The sequence below is a fragment of the Salvelinus alpinus genome, chromosome 23 (genome assembly GCF_045679555.1).
Source record: "Salvelinus alpinus chromosome 23, SLU_Salpinus.1, whole genome shotgun sequence".
NCBI lineage: Eukaryota > Metazoa > Chordata > Actinopteri > Salmoniformes > Salmonidae > Salvelinus > Salvelinus alpinus.
This window is the reverse complement of record NC_092108.1, coordinates 48,898,627-48,919,903: the sequence shown is the minus strand read 5'-3', so window position 1 is coordinate 48,919,903 and position 21,277 is coordinate 48,898,627. Positions and strand designations below refer to the sequence as shown.

The following is a 21,277-nucleotide window of genomic DNA, read 5'->3' as shown; positions in this document are numbered from 1 at the left end:
AGCATACTGCAGTTATAATGCACTCGAACTGCATTTATACTGCACACTGACTGCAATCTATTTTCGCGAGGCGGAAAAGTTGATTCCATTCGTTTTGGAACCAGGTTCCCTGTTCAAAGCCCATGGCGAAGTCGTCTCAAAACAAAAATGACGTAAGCATGTGGAGTAATGAGTAGGATTTTGTGTTTTCACATGCAAAAGGGTTTGCTTTTGATATAAACGCTTAATCTGCCATCCCAATGAAAACTAGTTTAAAAATTCAAATTCAATATATTTTATGTGTTTGTATGTTTCTGGACAATGCACCATAATGCCTTGTTGACAACATGACTGAGTGGTGCAGAGAGGTTACTGTTGATTAGGGAAGGGCATTCCTCCCTCATCGCTTTTGCTGTTCATGTCACAAGCCATAGACCAGTGCCCCGCGGCTCAGCATAATCCAATCCGCCCACTGTAAAGTAGAAATGTCCCAATGTATAAAGGTTATTTTGTGGCCATGTTTTTAAACCCGAAACCATTTTTTTTGCATAAACCTATACAACAACCTAGCTGTACTCTTTGAAGATATAATTTTACAGCGCTTGGTTACTAGCCTCTTCATTCATCTCTTTCTCTCTCTCTCGCTCCCTCGCCCTCAGCTAAATATACCTACAGACAACTGAGATCGGTGCGTCTCTTTTCCTCTCTCTCGCCACACGTGTTGGCCCACCAGACTCTTCGCGCATTTGGGTGGAAGTGTCTGGGAACTAAATTAAATCAAACACAACTGAGAACACACATAGACTTCATAGAACAGTGAAAACAGTTTTATGTGTAGGGCAGACTAAAACAACTGACACACATACAGACACACATATATGGAGGTTGAGATGTGCGTGTCCTGGTGAAAGGAGAGGAAGGTTATGTTTTTCGGGATGTTCTTCCTCAGAGAGAGCAGCAGGCTAGAGCCCTCACACACTAACCCCTTCAGAGAGGACAGAGGGTACAACACAGTCCGCCTTCTCACTTCATACACATAGACAGACAGACAGATAGACAGAAAGAAAGAAAGAAAGAAAGAAAGACAGATAAATACTGTAAGCTATGGATGGGCTGGAGTAGGCATCAGGCAATTGCTGAGTCAGTCAGAGTTTCACCTCCAAAGTCCAGTGATGATGAAGCAGGAGGATAGGGTGGTGGTGACACAGCAAACAGGACAGCTGCACAGACTGGCACCAAGTCTGTGTGTGTGCATGTCTCTGAATCAATGAGATTCTTATTAGTTCATAGGATTTCAGTGAATTTATGATTGTGGAATACTGGTGTGTTTATGGTCATAATGAATTGTATTACTCATGTGTTTTCCATCACACATAACCAGCTTCAAATGTGTCCTTTTTTTGTATAGTTCATATCCCCCACTGTGTGAATTTATACTCTTTTAATTTATATAATTCAATCTCCTCTCTAATCTACTCTTCAGATGTGTGTGTGTTGTGCATATGTGTGTGGGTGCACACTGCATGATCACCACACTAAAAATGGCCACCTACTCTATTAAATCTAACCCCAGCACTTCACATAGAATATCAATCACTGTGGATCCTTCGAACGTGATCAAACTGGTGTTAGGACCCAGGGAGTGCCTGACCGTGGACCTGCCTACCCCCTACAATAAATATAGCTTGCTATTGGGACAGAGTCAGATGGCCAGAGCTGACCGACATGACAACCCCCACATGCCATAGCCTGAAGGAGAGACAGTTTCCCTATGAAGAGTGTGTGTTGCAGTAAGAGAGCAAGTGCGTAGACGGTTTTTCGTGAGTGTATGTATGTTTGTGGAATGGATGAATGTCACCTTAAGTGTGATTGGATGTGTTTATATTGTCATTAGGGGGTGCACGAGAAAAGTGTGAATCTACTTGTGTGCAGTGTGTGTAGTGTGAGAATGTCACTGTGAAGTGTTTGTGGGAAAGATACAAGTCGAAAGTGTTGTACGCAAGTGCATGTATGTACGTGAAATAGGAGAAAGTAAAGTTGACATTGGTGCGAGTGAGTGTGTGAGCGCAGCGCAGGGTTAGTTAGCAAAGGTCGACGTGTCACCAGGGTCAAAGGTCATCCGTCGAAAATGCTCCAGCCGCAGCTCCAGCTGTGCAAGGTCACCAACGCGCTGTTCATCAGCAACGCACGCTCGGCCTGCACTGACGACCTCATCCAGCAGGAGGCAGTGACGCTGTGCATCAACGTGTCCAAGCAGCAGCCCTTCCCCGAGTCGTCACGCATCGCTGCGCTGCGTGTGCCCGTCTACGACGACCCCAGTGAGGACCTTTACCGCTACTTCGATAGCTGTGCAGACGCTATCCGGGACGAGGCATCCAAGGGAGGCCACACCGTCGTCTATTGCAAGAACGGCCGCAGCCGCTCGGCCACCATCTGTGTGGCCTACCTCATGAAGTACCGCAAGCTCTCATTGGCTGAGGCGTTTACGGTAGGTGATAAACAAGAGGGAGGGAGGAGTGGATGGGAGTGATGGGTTAAAGATGGCTTTTGGTCTAATTGTCATTTTAATGTAATTGTGCTTCTTTCCAGGGCTAGATGGTTAATAGCTCTGTCAATTCACAAAGTGAATACTCAAAATCCTCATTGACAATAACTGGGACTTTTCCATTGACCTCCTGAATAGACTGAATTTAAATTGAATTCACCCAAACTCAGCCTCTAATGCAAAGTAGAATAATCAACTGATTATCTGTCTGTCTTTGTTTTTCTGGTTGTAAAACGTATGAGTGCATCTCAAAGGCCTCAGCATTCTTCAGTTCTCCCGGCACCTAGCCGAACTCTGATAGGCGAACCGAACCGAAGTGTGCTGGCATGCTCCCCTAAAAGACCTTCACGTGAACAACGAGAAAAAAGCGGCAATGGTACTGTTTGTCCAATTTGAGATGCCGTAGCCAGTATACGCTTCCTCAAAATAGTCAGAATTCATTTATAAGATAACTCAAGAAACCTGACATACATTTTGGAAGTTTTTGCTGAAGAGATCTTAGTTGCGCATTTTAAATGTTTGGTGCAGTATTTGACAATGAAAAATGTGCATGAAAATGAGTCGTCTCTCATTGAATGACAACAAATACTTTATTGAAGAATCCCTACTGTTGACCAATCACAGACGAAGGGGCATAGACTTCTGCTACAGACTTTGGCTTGCCTAGAGAAAAAATGTTGTGTGCCCAAACAGACGAAAAAACCCTTGACCGAAGTCCAAAACGAACAATATACAGTACCGGTCAAAAGTTTGGACACACCTACTCATTCCAGGGTTTTCTTTATATTTACTATTTTCTAAATTGTAAAATAATAGTGAAGACATCAAAGCTATAAAATAACACATGTAGTAGTTGATGACAGCTTTGCACACTCTTGGCATTCTCTCAACCAGCATCATGACGTAGTCACCTGGAATGCATTTCAATTAACAGGTGTGCCTTGTTAAAAGTTAATTTGTGGAATTTCTTTCCTTCATAATGCATCTGGACACATCAGTTGTGTTAAGACAAGGTAGGGGTGGTATACAGAACACCAGTCCCTTCAATAATGTCTACAAATCTTGCATTACCCATCTCATATGTATATACTGTATCCTATACTATTCTACTGTAGCTTATTCTATGACATTGCTCGTCCATGTATTTTTATATTCTTAATTCCATTCCTTTTCTAGATTTGTGTGTATTGGGTATATGTTGTGTAATTATTAGATAGTACTTGTTAGATATTACTGCACTGTCGAAGCTAGAAGCACAAGCATTTTGCTACACCGGAAATAACATCTGCTATACACGTGTATGTGACCAATAAAATTTGATTTGATTTGATTACAGACAGGGTTGGGGAGTAACAGATTACATCTAAAATATTGTAATCAGATTACAGATACTTTTGAAAAACTAGATGATTACTTCAAGTATTACTTTTCAATTCAGAAAGGATGTTTGCGAAAAAAAATCTTTGACAGTTCTCTGTTTTCTCAATGACCTTCAAATCAGCATTGAAAAAAGGCTCAAATTTAAGTTTGTTCCACTTGAGTGAGTCTGACCACGAGTCAGAGAACACTATGATGACACACCAAATGGGTTTGATGGATCGTGGGAAAAGAGTAGGAATAGGCGTGTGGTGTGACTACTGTCGTCATCCAAAGTCAAACTCACACACTTTTGATAGACTTAAAGGGGCAATCTGTAGTTGCTACATCCATTTTTGGACTTATGTAGAAAATAGTAAAAATATATATAGAAAAATATATATATTTACAGTACCAGTAAAAAGTTTGGACACACCTACTCATTCAAGGGTTTTTCTTTATTTTTACTATTTTCTACACTTTCAAATAACCCATATGGAATCATGTAGTAACCAAAAAAGTTTTAAACAAATCTAAATACATTTTATATTTTATATTCTTCAAAGTAGACACCGTTTGCCTTGATGACAGCTTTGCACACGCTTGGCATTCTCTCAACCAGCTTCACCTGGAATGTTTTTCCAACAGTCTTGAAGGAGTTCCCACATGCTGAGCACTTGTTGGCTGCTTTTCCTTCCCTCTGCGGTTCAACTCATCCCAAACCATCTCAGTTGGATTGAGGTCGGGTGAATGTGGAGGCCAGGTCATCTGATGCAGCACTCCATCACTCCCCTTCTTGGTCAGATAGCCCTTACACAGCCTGGAGGTGATGTAATAATGAAACCGTCAACTCAAGTCTTGACTGTTGGGCCGAGAGCCTACCCTTTACAGACCATGCTTAAATACCTGATACCAAGATTGCTCAGTCATAGCTGGTTCAACCCCCCATATAGATTGGGGGCACCATAAGCCACTTTGGGTTCATCTTCTGGTCATCTGCCTCTGGTGTTGTCTCCCAGATACCATGATAAATTGGAATGGGTAATTCCCCATCTTGACACATGACTCACCATAGTGACTGTAAAAACAACACTACTGGTTAAGAAATAAAACAAAACAATTTAAAATAACAAAATCTAATTAGAATCACTACCCATAATAACTCCATAATGTAATGGGGCGGTGAGTCGGAAGCAGGTGCAACGTTTTAATAAAACAACAAAACCAAAAACACGACACTAACATGAGGCAGAACACTGATACACAATAACAATACCAACTGGTGAGTGAACATGGGAGAGTGACATAAAGGGGAGGAGATGAAGGTAATGGAGTCCAGGTGTGATGAATCCCAGGATCGGTGGTTAGTAATCTGGCGACGTCGTACGCCGGAAGGGAGGAGCAGGAGCAGACGTGACACATAAAGAAGAATTTGTACCCATAACTTGATTCAAGGAATAGAAAAATAAACTAGAGACAGGACTATCCTTCTCGTGGTCCGAATTACAAATAGAACAATTAATTATAACCTCCTCCGTAATTAACATCAGTACAAATTACCTTTTTGCTTTCCAGTGAGGATGATCAAACCACACTAGAAAGTCAGGACAGAGGTTAGAGGTCATTCAAACCCTTTAAATAAGTGTTTCTTACTATTTTAGACTAATTCATGAAAAACAATAAATAATTTCATACATTTTGTATCCCAGGTTTACAGTAAGTTTACAGTACATTTCTTATCAGAAGAATTCACATGTGGTCAATTAAAACTCAGGAAAGAAAAACTTCAGGAAATTCCATGTGTATGCCCTTTTAAGATACCTTGGCACTAACCCATATTCATAACCAGTAGGTTGTGTGCCTGCTGGTGTGTGTAAGGTAAATCATTGTCACACCCTGATCTTAGAGATCCTTATTTATTCTCTATGTTTGGTTAGGTCAGGGTGTGACTCAGGTGGGAGAATCTATGTTTTCTATTTCTTTGTGTTTTTGGCTGAGTATGGTTCCCAATCAGAGGCAGCTGTCTATCGTTGTCTCTGATTGGGGATCATATATAGGTTGTCATTTTCTGTTTGGGTTTTGTGGGGAGTTATTTTCTGTTTAGCTGTTTTTGTAGCCTGACAGAACTGTGTGCTTTCGTTTTTTCTACTTTGTTATTTTGTTGAGGTGTTCAGTTTATTAAAAATCATGAATGCCTACCACGCTGCACCTTGGTCTCCTTCTTCATCCGAGGAGTGCCGTTACAATCATATGGCAACAAAAATGGCCAGGCTTTATTTAATTTGGTAGTTTACAGCCTAATCCAGATACTCTTATACTAACTACACTGCAGAATTGAACTCACTGCTCTTTCACAAAAACCATAGCCTTGGGAAAAGTTTCAAAGAGAGAGAAAAAAAATGACTGCCCACATTCTCCTGGAAAAAAGTGTCAATTTATTTAGCATAAGGAATCAGTGATATTTGATCACAGGCATCTATTAAAAAGTTGTTTGAGACGTGGTCTCCTACGTCTCCCTTAACATAAAGAGCGTAATCTTTATGAACCACTATTGATCTAACTGAGGCCATACACCGCTATGTACCATTTTCCTGTCCTGCTGCTTTCAAGAGGATTTGTTGCTGCTCTTTTGAAAAGATGCTAAGGCTTGCATCGCAGCATCCCCCCCAAATGCAATGGGCGCAGTAGTCTCCATTACCACTCTACTCATTATTTAACCTTGTACCTTGTTTTACTAAAACATTGCATCATTAGAGTGCTATCAAAAAACTCACAAATAACATATTACCATTCACATATTGTCAACACTCATTAAGTGTATATCAACCCTCTTTATCAATGTCTTAGTCACTGTCACCCATCGTAAGGTTTAGAAAATAAAAGAAACCAAACCATGATTATTCTCTCCTTACTAGAAGATAATGCGCCAAATGTATAAAATACATCAGCCAATTCATAAGGCAAAAACAAATTTCGGTGGGCACAATATCACAGCCTCTTACCACCCAAAACTTCGATCCATTGCTGTTGTAGCCTTGTTTTATCATGATCATGGTCACAGCTCTATTGCAATTGCCTATCCGCTATTATCAGAATTCATTAGATTTAGGCAACTGTCTCTCCTGAGTAGGCTACAAGTAAGAAAACAAACACTTGCAATTGTTTACAAGCATACATTCAGTTCATGATTCAGTGATTCAAATACGACTCCATTCTCACAAGGTTATTCCAGCAGACCATTTAGGCCACACAACGTATTACATCGAAATCGCCTCGCTATTAAATTAGCCTTTCAATTATAGTCAAAACAAAGATAACTTCTGTTCATAGGGAGGCCACTTTAACATGTTATCTCTTATCCACTGTCCTTGATTCTCACAAGGATTATTCAACCCCAAAATCTACTAAGGAGCAAGGTTGATCTTGATCCAACTCTCATAAAATATAATACTTTTCTTGCTTCACACCCAAGCTAACTGGCTAAAGTTGGCTAGCTTGCTAGCTAACGCTACTTCCCGACACAAACAAGAGAATACGTCTTCACTCTCCATTCTACTCATCTAGCAGAGCTGGCTAGGCTTTTTTCATGTCTTCACTATTTTTCATTGATGTCTTCACTATTATTTCACATTGTAGAAAATAGTAAAAATAAAGAAAAACCCTTGAATGAGTAGGTGTGTCCAAACTTTTGACTGGTACTGTATGCACAAACTCTTCCGAACTGTTTCAGCTGAGAAGCATGCCTTTAGTCTCCTATCCTCGTCTCCTCTCTTTCATCTTCAATGATCTGAAATTAACCACGGCTGAGTTAAAGCTATATCAAGGATGCTTACCAAGACTTTGCTTGCTTGAAATACCTGCCCAGTTCTTTGTCATTGCATCAGGAGGAGAGGAGAGGAAGTCATATTAGAGTATTGAGATGCACCCAATGTGTTGTGTGATTCAGGTACAGTATGTATGTACCAGGGCTGATCAGGTAACTGATTACCATTATACACTCCTTTTCTTCGCCTTCTTCTCCAGAAAGTGAGGACTTCACGCTCAGTGGTGGACCCCAACTCGGGATTCTGGGCCCAGCTGGAAAGATATGAGCAAGAGCTGAAAAAGAGGCGGGGGGAGGTGGACAACGCCCCAACCTAACGTTGTGCCAAATGCCTCGCCCTCTAGGACCCTGCAGCTCTCCACCGTAAACCGACAGTCCTGAAACTCTTTGGGCCAATTTCCCGGACACAGATTAAGCCTAATCCTAGATTAAAAACCGTGGTCAATAGAGCATCTCCATTTTAAATCCAGGACTAGGTTTAATGATACATGCGTTTTACATAGCATTTTTAAAGGACATCTGTGTCTGGGAAACTAGCATTGTATCTAAAAAGGTGGATGGAGCCCCCACCTCTGGAGTTGGTAGAAGTTGCCCCTATAATCGCTGGGCCAGGGTCCGATATTGTCCATCCTCCTAATGGTTGTTATGATTTTAGGTTGGGTAATCTGATCCTAGATCGGTGGTAGGCTAGGGGCTACTTCTACTTCTACATCGAACTCCACCCTGTGCGATCCTGGCCTTCTCTACCCCTTAGAGAACCAAAGAGAAGCGCTACTTTTTACCCTCAAAATGACCCTCCATTTGTTCATTACAAAGCCAATGCGTTACAAAGCCACATGCTTTGTAATGCATTCTAAATTCATTACATGTATGCATTTATATAATTTCTTCTAATAAGCCATATGGAGTCCTTTTAGCAAAAATATGTCTATGTATATGTGTTATGAATACATGTGTAGCCTTTAGGCATTTAAAAAGCCTGCTGAAAGGAGCCATGCACTGCTATGAATGCTTATAGCAAGTCATATAATGGAAAAAAGGTATTATAATGCACAAGTGGGTGATAATAGACAATGTAAGTGCCATCATAATGCATTATGTACAGTTGGTTCATAAATCAACCCAATCTCTTAAATTATATGTCACAATAATGTATATTTCCATGGGGTTGCATAGAGAGTGTTACTCTGGCTCTATAGTCATTGACAGCACGTGCCCCTGTACAAACACTGAAGAGGCTGTTGCAGTGCCACCTTTAACCTCTAGAGGGAAGTATTACAATGGAATAGAGTCAAAAACATGACAAACCAGATGGGCTGCTTTGTGGAGATGTACTACCACAGACTTTTTGCGTTGAAGTCTCTACAGCTCAGAAACTTTTCTCCTCTGCACATGAAATATTTATCTGAGCAATACTGAATCTTAACTCTGCAGGGATTTAACGAGTCTTAGCCGTTAAACGTTAGTTATAGCAGCTAATGTAGAGCAGGTGCAATGACCTGTGCTCAGGTAATACAACAAGTCACAATAGAGGGCTGCTATTGACTAGATAAAGCATCAAATCAAATCAAATCGTATTGGTCACGTGTACACATATTTTGCAGATGTTATCGCGGGTGTAGCGAAATGCTTATGCTCCTAGCTCCAACAGTGCAGTAATGCCTGACAATACAAAACAATACACGCAAATCCCCAAAATAAAAAGAAAGGAATATAGAAATATTAGAACAAGCAATGTCAGAGTCCGGAATATAAATATATATATGAACATGATGGTGTGTATAGACATTATGGACAGTATATGAATAGAAAAGGTGTGTACAGCAGTAGTTATATAGGATGAGCCTTGCCTAGAATACAGTATATACATATGAAGTGGGTAAAACAGTATGTAAACATTATTAAAGTGACCAGTGTTCAATTGTACATAGGGCAGTGTTCTTTAAGGTGCGGGGTTGAGTACTGGTTGGCAGCTGGCTAGTAGCAGTGACAAAAATTCAAGCCAGGATACTGGGTGGAGGCCAGCTAGTCGTGAATATTTAACAGTCTGATGGCCTGGAGATAAAAGCAGTTTTTCAGTATGATGCACATGTACTGTCTCCGCCTTCTAGATGGTAGTGGGGTGAACATGCCGTTGATTGGGTGGATGAGGTCCTTGATGACCTTTTTGGCCTTCCTGTGACACAGGGTGCTGCAGATGTCCTGGATGGCAGGCAGTGTGTCCCCAGTGATGTGTTTGGCTGACCGCACCACCCTCTGGAGAGCCCTGTGGTTGCGGACGGTGCAGTTGCCGTACTGTACCAGGCGGTAATACATCTGGACAGGATGCTCTCAATGGTGCATCTGAAGAAAGTTGTGAGGGTCTTAGGGGGCCAAGCCAAATTTCTTCAGCCTCTTGAGGTTGAAGAGGCGCTTTTGCACCTTCTTCACCACACTGTCTATGTGGATGGACCATTTCAGGTTGTCAGTGATGTGCACGCCAAGGAACTTGAAGCTTTTCACCCTCTCTGGTCGATGGATATGGATAGGGGCGTGCTCACTCTGCTGTCTCCTGAAGTACACGATCAGCTCCTTCTCTTTCTTGACATTGAGGGAGAGGTTCATTTTACTGGCAGAACTCCGCCAAGGCCCTCATCTCCTCCCTCTAAGCTGTCTAGTCATTGTTGGTAATCAGGCCTACCACTGTTGTGTCGTCTGCAAACTAGATGTTTGAGTTGGAGACATGCATGGCCACGCAGTCATGGGTGAACAGGGAGTACAGGAGGAGGCTGAGCACATACCTTTGTGGAGCCCCCGTCTTGAGGATCAGCGTAGCGGAGGTGTTGTTGCCTACCTTCACTCCCTAACTGGGGTCGGCCCGTCAGGAAATTCAGGACCCAGTTACACCTGGCGGGTTTCAGACCCAGGGCTCTGACCTTAGTGATGAGCTTGGAGGGCACTATGGTGATGAAGGCTGAGCCATAGTCAATATACAGCATTCTTACATAGGTATTCCTCTTGTCCAGATGGTGTGCAGTGCGATGGTGATTGCGCCATCCGTGGATCTGTTGAGGCGGTATGCAAATTGTAGTGGGTCTTCGATGCAAGTGGGGACGACAGATTGCTCTGAGGACGCGGCTAGGATAATTTGTAGCTTTGAAGATGCATTAAATGTTGTTTTACTAAATAAACACTTACAGTAATGTAAATGATGATATATACATATACAGTACCAGTCAAAAGTTTGGACACACCTACTGGGGGCTCCCAAGTGGAGCAGCAGTCTGACCCTGCTACCATCTAGAAGGAGGAGACAGTACAGGTGCATCAGAACTGGGATCGAGAGGTTGAAAGACAGCTTTTATCTCCAGGCCATCAGACAGTTAAATAGTTATCACTAGCCGGCCTCTGCCAAGTAACCTGAATTGAACTTAGTCACTGTTACTAGCCGGCTACCACCAGGTACTCTACCCTGTACCTTAGAGACTGCTGCCCTATGTACATAGTCATTGGTCACCTCCCTGACCAAGGCCCTTCTCCCCGATTGATCAGTTTGGCCGGGCGGCCAGCTCTAGGAAGAGTCTTGGTGGTTCCAAACTTCTTTCATTTAAGAATGATGGAGGCCACTGTGTTCTTGGGGACTTTCAATGCTGCACATTTTTTGGTACCCTTCCAGCGATCTGTGCCTCGACACAATCCTGTCTCGGAGCTCTAAAAAATGTCTAAAAACCTGTTTTCGCTTTGTCATTATGGGGTATTGTGTGTAGATTGCTGCTGATTTTTTAAAATACAATACATGTTAGAACAAGACTGTAACGTAACAAGATGTGAAAAAAGTAAAAGGCACTGTATATATATATATATTCTGGATTCTGACATTGCTTGTTCTGATATTTCTTAAGTTCTTTCATTACATTTTTTTCATTTGTGTATGGTTTTATATTGTTCGGTGTACTGCACTGTTGGAGCTAGAAACATAAGCATTTTGCTGCACCTGCGATAAAATCGGCAAAATATGTGTACGTGACCAATACAATTTGATTTGATTTGGCTGTTGGGGTTCTTATATGGCGCTTATATGGGTGCCCACTTTAACATTTTGAACTCAGGGTGCCCTGGCGCCACGGTGCCCTGATTTGTTATTGGGAGTGCATCCCAGCACCCATTTCATGTAAACCTGTTTGCAACCATGATCAGATGTTCCCCTTCCATGGATATGGGGCAAGTGGTAGCTGAAAGGTCACTGGTTCAGTAACTGAAAGGTCACTGGTTCAAATCCCCAAGCCAACTATGTGAAAGATCGGTCGACGTACCCTTAAGGAAGGCACTTTGCACTAATTGCTTCTGGATGACACTGTCTGCTGAATGTATACACGGGGGACATCTTGGGTGCTTTCAGACATTTTTAACACTCTATTCCCTTTGTCAGTGTTGTTTAATGTTGTTCATTGCTATAGGTTAATCTATGACCTGTCTTTGGTATTACATGCATTTTGTTTACATGCATTATGTTCCAGGTGCTGCTTGTGTAGCCTAAAATATTTGAGACTTTACCGAAGCTATGTGTCTGACATGTTTAAGCCATAAAAAAATCAAGACAAGAGACAAAAAAAATCTAGACGAGAGAGAAGAAATCAACCATATGATAATTGAGACTGTATATCTGTGAATTTCAAAAAGAGTGTTGTACAACTGTTTGTACAAGTGCTGGCCTTTAACTGTGATACTGTATGTGCTACAACAAGGTAGAAATAGCCAATAGAAAAAATACTTCTGTATGAACTAGGGCTGAATATTAGGCAACTACAATCCCTTTAATAAAGTATATCACTGTAAATCTCATAGGAAAACCTTAACCCTTATCCTAACCCTGAACTTAACCCTTAACCTAACCCTAACCTTAATCCTTACCCTTTACTCTAAACTTGTAACCCTAACCTTAGCAAGCAATTGCTTATCAACAGATAGTTTTTTTTATAGTATGACCATCTCTAGATCATCTTTATGGGACTATCCAAATAAAGTGTGATTAGAATCTCTCCCTGGTGGTCTAGGGGTTAGGATTTGGCGCTTTCACCATTGCGGCCCGGGTTCAATTCCCAGTCAGGGGATAAATAGCTTTGGGCTCCCGAGTGGTGCAGCAGTCTATCTCAGTGCTAGAGGCGGCGCTGCAGATCCTGGTGTTATTCCAGGCTGTATCACAACTGGCTGTGATAGGGAGTCCCATAGGGCAGTTGGCGTCCCAGCATTGTTAGAGTTTGGCCGTAGTAGGCCGTCTTTGTAAATAAGAATTTGTTCTTAACTGAATTGCCAAGTTAAATAAAAAAAGAATGTGAATTATACCAAAGGCCAGTATTCTACTGTACCTTTGTTTGTAAAGATGACAAAATAATGAATAAGTAACATTAAAGAAAAACTGTGAAACTTGAGATTGTGTTGATTTATTTCACAAAGCATGTTACATATCTGAACTGTAGCCGGGTGGATAGACTCAGTAGGGAGGATGGAGGGAAGGAATTGGAAGCGTAGAGGGACTTGTCTTAGGGCTCAGGAGCCTTGTCTCACCCCTTCCGCACACTCTCAATCCACTCATTGTAGTTGGACACCTTGGTGTAGATGCCCAGTTTGTCCTCGTCACCACAGCCCTCGCCCCAGGACACCAGGCCGATGAGGAACCAGGTATCACGGTACAAGGTGACCATTGGGCCGCCGCTGTCACCCTCGCACGCGTCCTCCCGCCGGCCTAGCACACCGGCGCACAGAACATTGCCTGTCACGTTGTTGACCATCTGACGGGCACACAGCTCATGCTCCACCAGCGGCACCTCGATGAAGTTGAGAGCTGAGGTGAAGCGCTGGGAGTTCTGCTCCTCCTTGCCCCAACCCGTCACCACTGTGCGTGTGCCGTTGAGGTGGAGCACACCCTCGGCCAGAGCACGGCTAGGGAGGCATGCCGGGAGGATGTACTCGGAGAAGGAGACAGGAGAGGCCAGGCGCAGCAGGGCGATGTCGTTGTCCACCGTGTCTTTGTCATAGTTCGGGTGAGAGAAGGTCTTGATCACCTGCAGGGTGACTTCGGTGCCCTCCAACTTATAGCGCTCGTAGTCACCTGTTGTTGAAATAGTAGATGGGTGAAAGTTAAATATGGATAATCAGTGATAAAGAGCTGGTTGCAGCAACATAGGATAAAGTGTTTTACAGTCACTGATAAGAAACACTCATTTTTCATTGCAATAGGTTTTAAACCTTTCCTTTGCATTGAACACTACCCTAATCTGGCCATGTATAGGGAGAAGAAGGTGAGAAGGATTGGTCTGCTGGAGTGTATAATAATAATAATCACAATAATCAACTCACCTTGTATCGGGGTAGTGATGAAGGTATAATGTGACTTACCCAGTCTGACGCTGAAGCGAAGGCTACCGGTCAGGCAATGGGCTGCGGTGAGGACCCAGTTTTCATCAATTAAGACCCCTCCGCAGTGAAACTTTCCCTTTGCATTCAACACAAGAGCCTAAGACACACACAAACAACTTTAGGAATTTTTAAAGCCGTATTACACTCCTAAATGTATGTTCGTCAGATGTTTTCAGATTTCCGCTGTAGTCTAATGTCAACATGATTCCACATCCCACGTCATTGGTTGTATAGATCCAGCTAGATGTTTCAACCCCAAATGAATGAAAAATATAATATTGCCCTGCAAATCTGGAAATGTCTATCTTTTCCCTTTATGGGCTGGGAAGTGGAATCATCTTGACACTTGACTACTTTTGATGTCAGTTGTAGTGCATGGGTACTGAAACAGAATCAATGTATGGGTAGCGTATGGATCAAGGTATGGATGGTACCTGCCAGGGGCTCTCCCCCTTCTTGCCCATTTCTCCCCCTACCAGCCAGGGCAGTAGTCCTTGAATGGGTTTACTGTAGGAGGTCTTGGCCACCCGTATCTGCCCACAGGAGTGGGCACCTAAAGGTAAGAAAGGAATGGAGAGAGACTGTACTGTACACTAAAACACAAGCAGTCATCCTCCTCAGTGAATTTCATAAAGATTTATAAAGTTAAAAAACATTTAAAAAGTTATCATTTTTAGATAAATATAAATATAACAATTTAAAAAATATATAACTTTCAGTTCACAGCTAGCAAATGCAGCTAGCTAGTTTAGCCTACTGAAACACCCCGCTCAAAGAGAGGGGTGCTATGTTAGCTAGCTGGCTATAACTTATTATAATTTTTTTGTTGTATTTTTCACCCCCTTTTTCTCCCCAATTTCATGATATCCAATTGGTAGTAGTTACAGTCTTGTCTCACCGCTGAAACTCCCGTACGGACTCGGGAGAGGCGAAGGTCGAGAGCCATGCGTCCTCCGAAACACAACCCAACCAAGCCGCACTGCTTCTTGACACAATGCCCATCCAATCCGGAAGCCAGCCGCACCAATGTGTTGGAGGAAACACCGTACACCTGGCGACTGTGTCAGCGTGCACTGCGCCCGGCCCGCCACAGGAGTTGCTAGTGCACGATGAGACAAGGATATCCCTGCTGGCCAAAATCTCCCTAACCCGGATGACGCTGGGCCAATTGTGCGCCACCCCATGGGCCTCCCGGTCGCGGCCTGCTGCGACAGAGCCTGGACTTGAACCCAGAATCTCTAGTGGCACAGCTAGCCTTAGACCACTGCGCCACTCGGGAGGCCCTGGCTATGACTTTTCAACACAACACTGGAACTCTTCCAATTCAAGGTAAGCTTTTGGTATTACTAATTTATTGCCATCGGGCCCACCGGTGTAACTGCTTACTGACTGTACACTGTAATGTTACTGCATGATTGTAGCGGATTTACTAATGCGTTAGTTCTATTAGCCATGCTGACCTTGACGTTACTTTAGCTAATATGGTGACAACGATGTAGGCTGTGTGTAGCGGGTTGGCTTGGAAAGTTTTTTTGGCCTGGTCACATACAGCTGATTTTGCATTGAGGTCCACAAGCAAAGGGAAGAGGTGAGAGGAGGAGAGCGCATAGATGCGAGAAGGAATACAACGTGCCTGCTATGAAAGTGAACTGTGTTTACACGTGATCAGGGGTGTATTCATTCCGCCGATTCTGTTGAAAAAGTTTCTTAAACGCAATCAAATGGAACAAAACAGGGATAAACATAGCTGAATTTGTCCAATAGAAACTCTTGTTTGCAACTGTTGGACTAATGATTACACCCCATATCAGCTAGGTGCAGGCAAGAGTGTGCAAGGCGGTATTGAATGTCACTGTGTGCCATGTATCACTCTCTGTTACCTCAAATTTGTCTCTCGACCTGTGGGCACCTACGTTGTAAACTTTCATTCATAGGCTAGGTTGTAGCAACCTCATGATGAGTATAGGGAAAATTGTAGTATCAGGTAGTAGCCTAAACCTATCGCTGTTACATTGAACTGGGTGAATAGAGTATGAATGAGAGTCTTCCAATATGCTGTAATAGAAATAAGGCCATGCTCATGAATTTATTTTGTCCACCCTTTAATGGCACTGACCGCCACTGGTGTGTGTGATTTATTTTAGAATGCATGGTTTTGAATTATAAACTGGGTGGGTCGAGCCCTGAATGCTGATCGGCTGACAGCCGTGGTATATCAGACCATATACCACAGGTATGACAAAACTGTTATTTTTACTGCTGGAATTACGTTGGTAAACAGTTTAGAATAGCAATAAGGCTCCTCTGGGATTTGTGATAGGGCACTCGGCATTGCGTCGAGGACAGCCCTTAGCCGTGGTATATTGGCCATATACCACACCCCCTCGTTCATTATTGCTTAATTATAATGACCCAACCGAAGCACGGTGGGTGGGTTGTTCGCTTTGACGCCTCGCTCAATTAGAACGTATCTCTATCTTTACTTATTTGGGCAACGTAGTCACACAAAACACAAAACATTTTGTCATTATTAACTTTTTTTTGTTGCTCAAATTGAAGAGGTATCTAAGGGTTGAGGCTTTACCATACATGCTAAATTAGACCAATTTATCCACTTATGGAAACACAACGTCGCTGTCAGCAAAGATGGAAACACAACATCGCTGTCCCGTCCTTTCCACCTGCCTCATTCTGCTTTCTCCACCTGCTCGAGTTTTTCGTTTAAGACACACATGGATGAACATTTCCAAAACACTGTGTACTCTTGTACACATTTTTACAACACATACTTACAAATTAGACAATCCCCTACATAAATGTTATCCCGTTTGAGGAGAATTCCCTGTACCACAGAAGAGAGCCAGGCATGGTTCAGAAACAACCCTAGCCAGGGTTGTTTCTAGACAGGGCCCCAGAGTAATTCTTACCTTCGGGGACACAGTGTCTAGAGTTTTGGTGGAGACGGTATCCCCGGACACAGCTGCAGGTACGTCTCAGGCCATCCTTATCGTTTTGGCACTCATGGTCACAACCACCGTTGGCTATTGCACAGTTAGTGGCTGTGCTAGCTAAACACAACAGACAGTATCAAAGCCAAAACACAAAGAAGCACCGACACAAGGAACAGAATCAGAACCAGAGACGTAACAAGTACTCTCCCAGACAAAACACACATCAGAAAAGACGTTTCACATCCCATCACAGACATAACAAACACATGTTAATGTTTGTTTCTCATATATTAGAAAACAAAAAGTTGATCACAGAAAAAAGATACACGACAAACACTCAAAAGTCAAGAACATCGCAGGTGCAAACGTATCAAACACAGCGGTGTAAAGGGGCTCACGTTGGTCGCAGTGTTTTCCCTCAAATCCTGGATTGCAGCGGCAGGCATAGGACTGGTAGAGGTCCACACAGGTCCCATTCACACATGGGTTTGAAATGCACTGATTTCCATCTAAGACACACACCAAAGACAGATGTAACCCTGAACTCCGATAAGCAGGCCAAACAACATGGCAACATTTTCTCTCCATCACAGGACAGAAGCTTTGTACGCTGTGTCTGAGAGGTACAGTACATTGACACAGGGAGACCGACAGTGAAGCTGTTTTGGTGGAAAACATTTGCTTGTAGTTTAACCGTTGTGTAGATATCTGTTTGTTCATTCAACTGATTCCCGAATATGCATGTTTGCCAATGTCCTTACAAAGTGTACAACATAAACAGTATAAAATGCAAGACAGTTAGAAGGATATATGAGTCTATTCGGAACAAAAGACTTCACTGACCTGTATAAACCGTCCAGAATTCCAACTGAAAAGTAGTAGAAAACGGTCAATGTATATTATTCCTTAGCCATACAGAATTGATAAATGGTATACACAAAAACGTAACATTTCATTTAATTAAAAACAGCTTACCGTGGCTTCCCTGGCTATGAAAATCTCCCTTGCCTCCTCAAACTCACATCTCTCCTCCACGCATTCCCGCTCCATTGATGGAGGCTTCAGTTCCTCCAGGAAGGTGTTGGCCCTTTTGGAACGCAGAAGCATGTTGGCCTCAGGACCGCTGGAAAACACTGACCAACAAAACCAGGTATGTTCATTTGGCATTAAGAGGAGGAAAACCGGCTATAACAGGGAGGGACTACTATGGACCAGTGGTGTAAAGTACTTAAGTAAAAATACATTAAAGTACTACTTAAGTAGATTTTTGGGGGTATCTGTACTAAACTTTACTATTTAGATTTTTGACAACTACTTTTACTTCACTACATTCCTAAAGAAAAGAATGTACTTTTTACTCCATACATTTTCCCTTACACCCAAAAGTACTTGTTACATTTTAACAGGAAAATGGTCCAATTTACCCACTTATAAAGAAAACATCCCTGGTCATCCCTACTGCCTCTGATCTGGAGGACTCACTAAACACAAATGCTTAATTTTTAAATTAATGTCTGAGTGTTGGAGTGTGCCCCTGGCTATCAGTAAAGAAAATTAAAACACAAGAAAATGTGCCTTCTGGTTTGCATAACATAAGGAATTTGAAATGATTAATACTTTTACTTTTGATACTTAAGTATATTTTAGCAATTCCATTTACTTTCAATACTTAAGTACATTTAAAACCAAATACTTTTAGACTTTTACTCAAGTAGTATTTCAATGAGTGACTTTCACTTTTACTTGAGTCCTTTTCTATGAAGGTTTCTTTACTTTTACTACAGTAAGACATTTGGGTACATTTTCCACCCCTGCCATCAACTTGTCATGGCGAAACTTTCATTTTTGCGTTGCATTGCAAAATGCAACTTATATTAGACCTCAATGAACTGTCTTGTAAGGTTCGAATGTTATTCAATGTGCTTGTGCAACATGGCACACAAACTTTCAGGAAATGTAACTCTTTAAGCACCAGAACTGTGCATTACTGTAGCCCTGTGATATTTGGAATCACAACACTTTCGCTACCTACACACAACCCAATCACCGGTCTCTCCTATTGCACATGCAGTACTATTATATACTATATAGAAACATGACAAAAATACAGAAACACTTGTTTGTCCGTACAGCTGTGACCTTACTGGTGATCGCATCGTATTGGTGGTGGACAAAATGTTTAATGCCATTGAAAAACGTGCTACTGGTTCTTCAGATGATAATTTTTTTTACCTGATGTGCTGAGAGCAGAAGCCGACCACAAAGCGAGAGCCGCACTCACGCAGAGGAAAAGCTCGCCCATGATATCTACAGACCCTGCAGCCAATGGAAACTGTCAACAGGGAACGCATTTGTGAACGGTAGCATGGAGATTTATGTTGACATCAATCTGATGTTCACACAGTAGCCGAACACTCAGTATTAACACGTTGTATTGGTATAAGATCTATATCTTCATTAAACCACATGAATTATTGCTCAATAAAAATAGAGGTCCCATAACAGATAGTTAAAGACCTACAAACTCAATTATCTCCACTTCAATGTTCTTCTCGAAGAAAACAGAGATTCAAATATCAAACTGGTGTGCTGATTCCCTATGCTTTGGGTTACTTCGGTTGCATCTTTCCTCATGCAACGTTTATAAAGATACGACTAGCGACCGTGGAATCTCTACAAACATGGCCCTGTCCAAATGATAGGAAGAGGGACACATGCCCATAGAGTGAATTAGCATTGAATCATGACCTTGCCATCAACTAATAAAAACATATCATTGATCAAACCAGACAATTTTCCAATGAAAAAGAGAAATGCCAAAACAAAGCATTCATAAAATATATATTTTTTTACTTACATCTTCAGAAACAAGGCCGGGACAGGACTGACGGGATGTGCTGTTTAAACTGTGTTAATGACTAACTACAGATGTTTACTGTGAGTCCACAGTCTGTTTTACTACTGTCTATCTCAGTCAGTGTTCCCTAACACAATACTCACCTCCCATTCTAACCTGAGCACGCACAAATGAGCAAAAGCACAGGCACGCGCACATGAATACACATTAATTAAGGTCATATACATAAAATCAAATGTTATCATTAATGTGTGCATACATGTTGTTATATAATGTACCACATTCTGTTAAATCATTAATAGTTATTAAGTAAGAAACATATAAGAGATACATGACATGCAAAATAGTACAAACAAGCATGCTCCCTGCTCATAATACTTTATGTGTGTAGTTATAGATGCTTATGAGCAGCTATTAGCAACTCTGTCGTTGATAGTGCATTATGCATAGCTCATAAGGCATTGTGAATGTGCTTATAATGCATAATGGGGAAGGAATTCATAAGAAGGGTTACCAATACTTTCTGAAAATTATGTTAAGTTGCGTCAACGGTGGATTACAACGCTGTACGGACAAACTCAAATCATCCCTGTCCATGAAAGGCATGAAGATATGAATGATTCTTCTCATTTTTCAATTATGTAACACACACTCCCATGCAAATTCACAACTCAGAAAGAGGGAAGGCATCAAATAGCCTTCTTAAGATACTACTGTCCTTCTCAACACAATAGCGTGGGAAGCCTCAATTTAAAGCTCAAAATACTCTAAACTTAAACACATAGGACTACATATGGACGAAGAATAGAGCACAGAGAAAAGCATGAGTAAATGTGTGCGCACACGCGCATGCTCACACACGCATACGAGCACACATACGAGCACACATACACACACACACACACACACACACACACACACACACACACACACACACACACACACACACACACACACACACACACACACACACACACACACACACACACACACACACACACACACACACACACAGTCTTGTACAGCTAACCATACAATTCAGTCCCATTCAAAATCCTATTTTCCCTAACCCCTAACCCTAACCCTAACCCTAAACCTAACCCTAATCCTAACCCGTACTCTTACCCTTACCCTAACCCTAACCCTAACCCTAACCCTAACCTTAACCCTAACCCTAACCCAAAAACCTAAACTTTATCCTAACCCTAAACCTAGCTCCGAACGCTAACCCTACAACTAACCCTAGCTCCTAACCTTAATATTTAACTTAATTCTAACCCTAACACTAATTCTAACCTTAACCCTAAACCCCCTAGAAATAGCATTTGACCTTGTGGGGACTAACAAAATGTCCCCAGCTGGTCAACTTT

At 42.1% G+C, this 21,277-nt stretch overlaps 2 protein-coding genes across 3 annotated transcripts; one reads left to right on the top strand and one right to left on the bottom strand.

Moving 5' to 3' along the window:
• The first annotated feature begins 1,992 nt into the window (after positions 1-1,992).
• On the top strand, positions 1,993-8,151 carry dusp28 (dual specificity phosphatase 28). Its single transcript, XM_071362635.1, has 2 exons — positions 1,993-2,467; positions 7,904-8,151. The coding sequence occupies exons 1-2, from the start codon at positions 2,108-2,110 to the stop codon at positions 8,018-8,020; spliced, it is 477 nt and encodes a 158-aa protein (XP_071218736.1). The 5' UTR covers positions 1,993-2,107; the 3' UTR covers positions 8,021-8,151.
• A 4,956-nt stretch (positions 8,152-13,107) lies between these two features.
• Positions 13,108-20,048, bottom strand: proca (protein C (inactivator of coagulation factors Va and VIIIa), a). Of its 2 annotated transcripts, none has more exons than XM_071362633.1 (9): positions 19,908-20,048; positions 19,283-19,382; positions 18,026-18,183; positions 17,894-17,918; positions 17,449-17,559; positions 17,027-17,167; positions 14,534-14,652; positions 14,079-14,196; positions 13,108-13,791 (listed from the first exon to the last, which is right to left on the bottom strand). In XM_071362633.1, exons 2-9 carry the CDS (start codon positions 19,350-19,352, stop codon positions 13,244-13,246), a joined length of 1,290 nt encoding a protein of 429 aa, XP_071218734.1. In that variant the 5' UTR covers positions 19,353-19,382; positions 19,908-20,048; the 3' UTR covers positions 13,108-13,243. The 2 variants fall into 2 exon arrangements, with proteins under 2 accessions (XP_071218734.1, XP_071218735.1); XM_071362634.1 differs by lacking the exon at positions 19,908-20,048 and adding an exon at positions 19,572-19,878.
• Positions 20,049-21,277: the final 1,229 nt, after the last annotated feature.

Coding starts and splice junctions, on each gene's coding strand:
- dusp28 (XM_071362635.1), top strand. CDS start 2,108: ATGCTCCAGCCGCAGCTCCAGCTGTGCAAGGTCACCAACGCGCTGTTC. Junction 2,468..7,903: donor CATTGGCTGAGGCGTTTACG/GTAGGTGATAAA, acceptor CTTCTTCTCCAG/AAAGTGAGGACTTCACGCTC.
- proca (XM_071362633.1), bottom strand. CDS start 19,352: ATGGGCGAGCTTTTCCTCTGCGTGAGTGCGGCTCTCGCTTTGTGGTCG. Junction 17,168..17,448: donor GGGAAAACACTGCGACCAAC/GTGAGCCCCTTT, acceptor TGTTGTGTTTAG/CTAGCACAGCCACTAACTGT. Junction 14,653..17,026: donor TAGACACTGTGTCCCCGAAG/GTAAGAATTACT, acceptor TCTTACCTTTAG/GTGCCCACTCCTGTGGGCAG.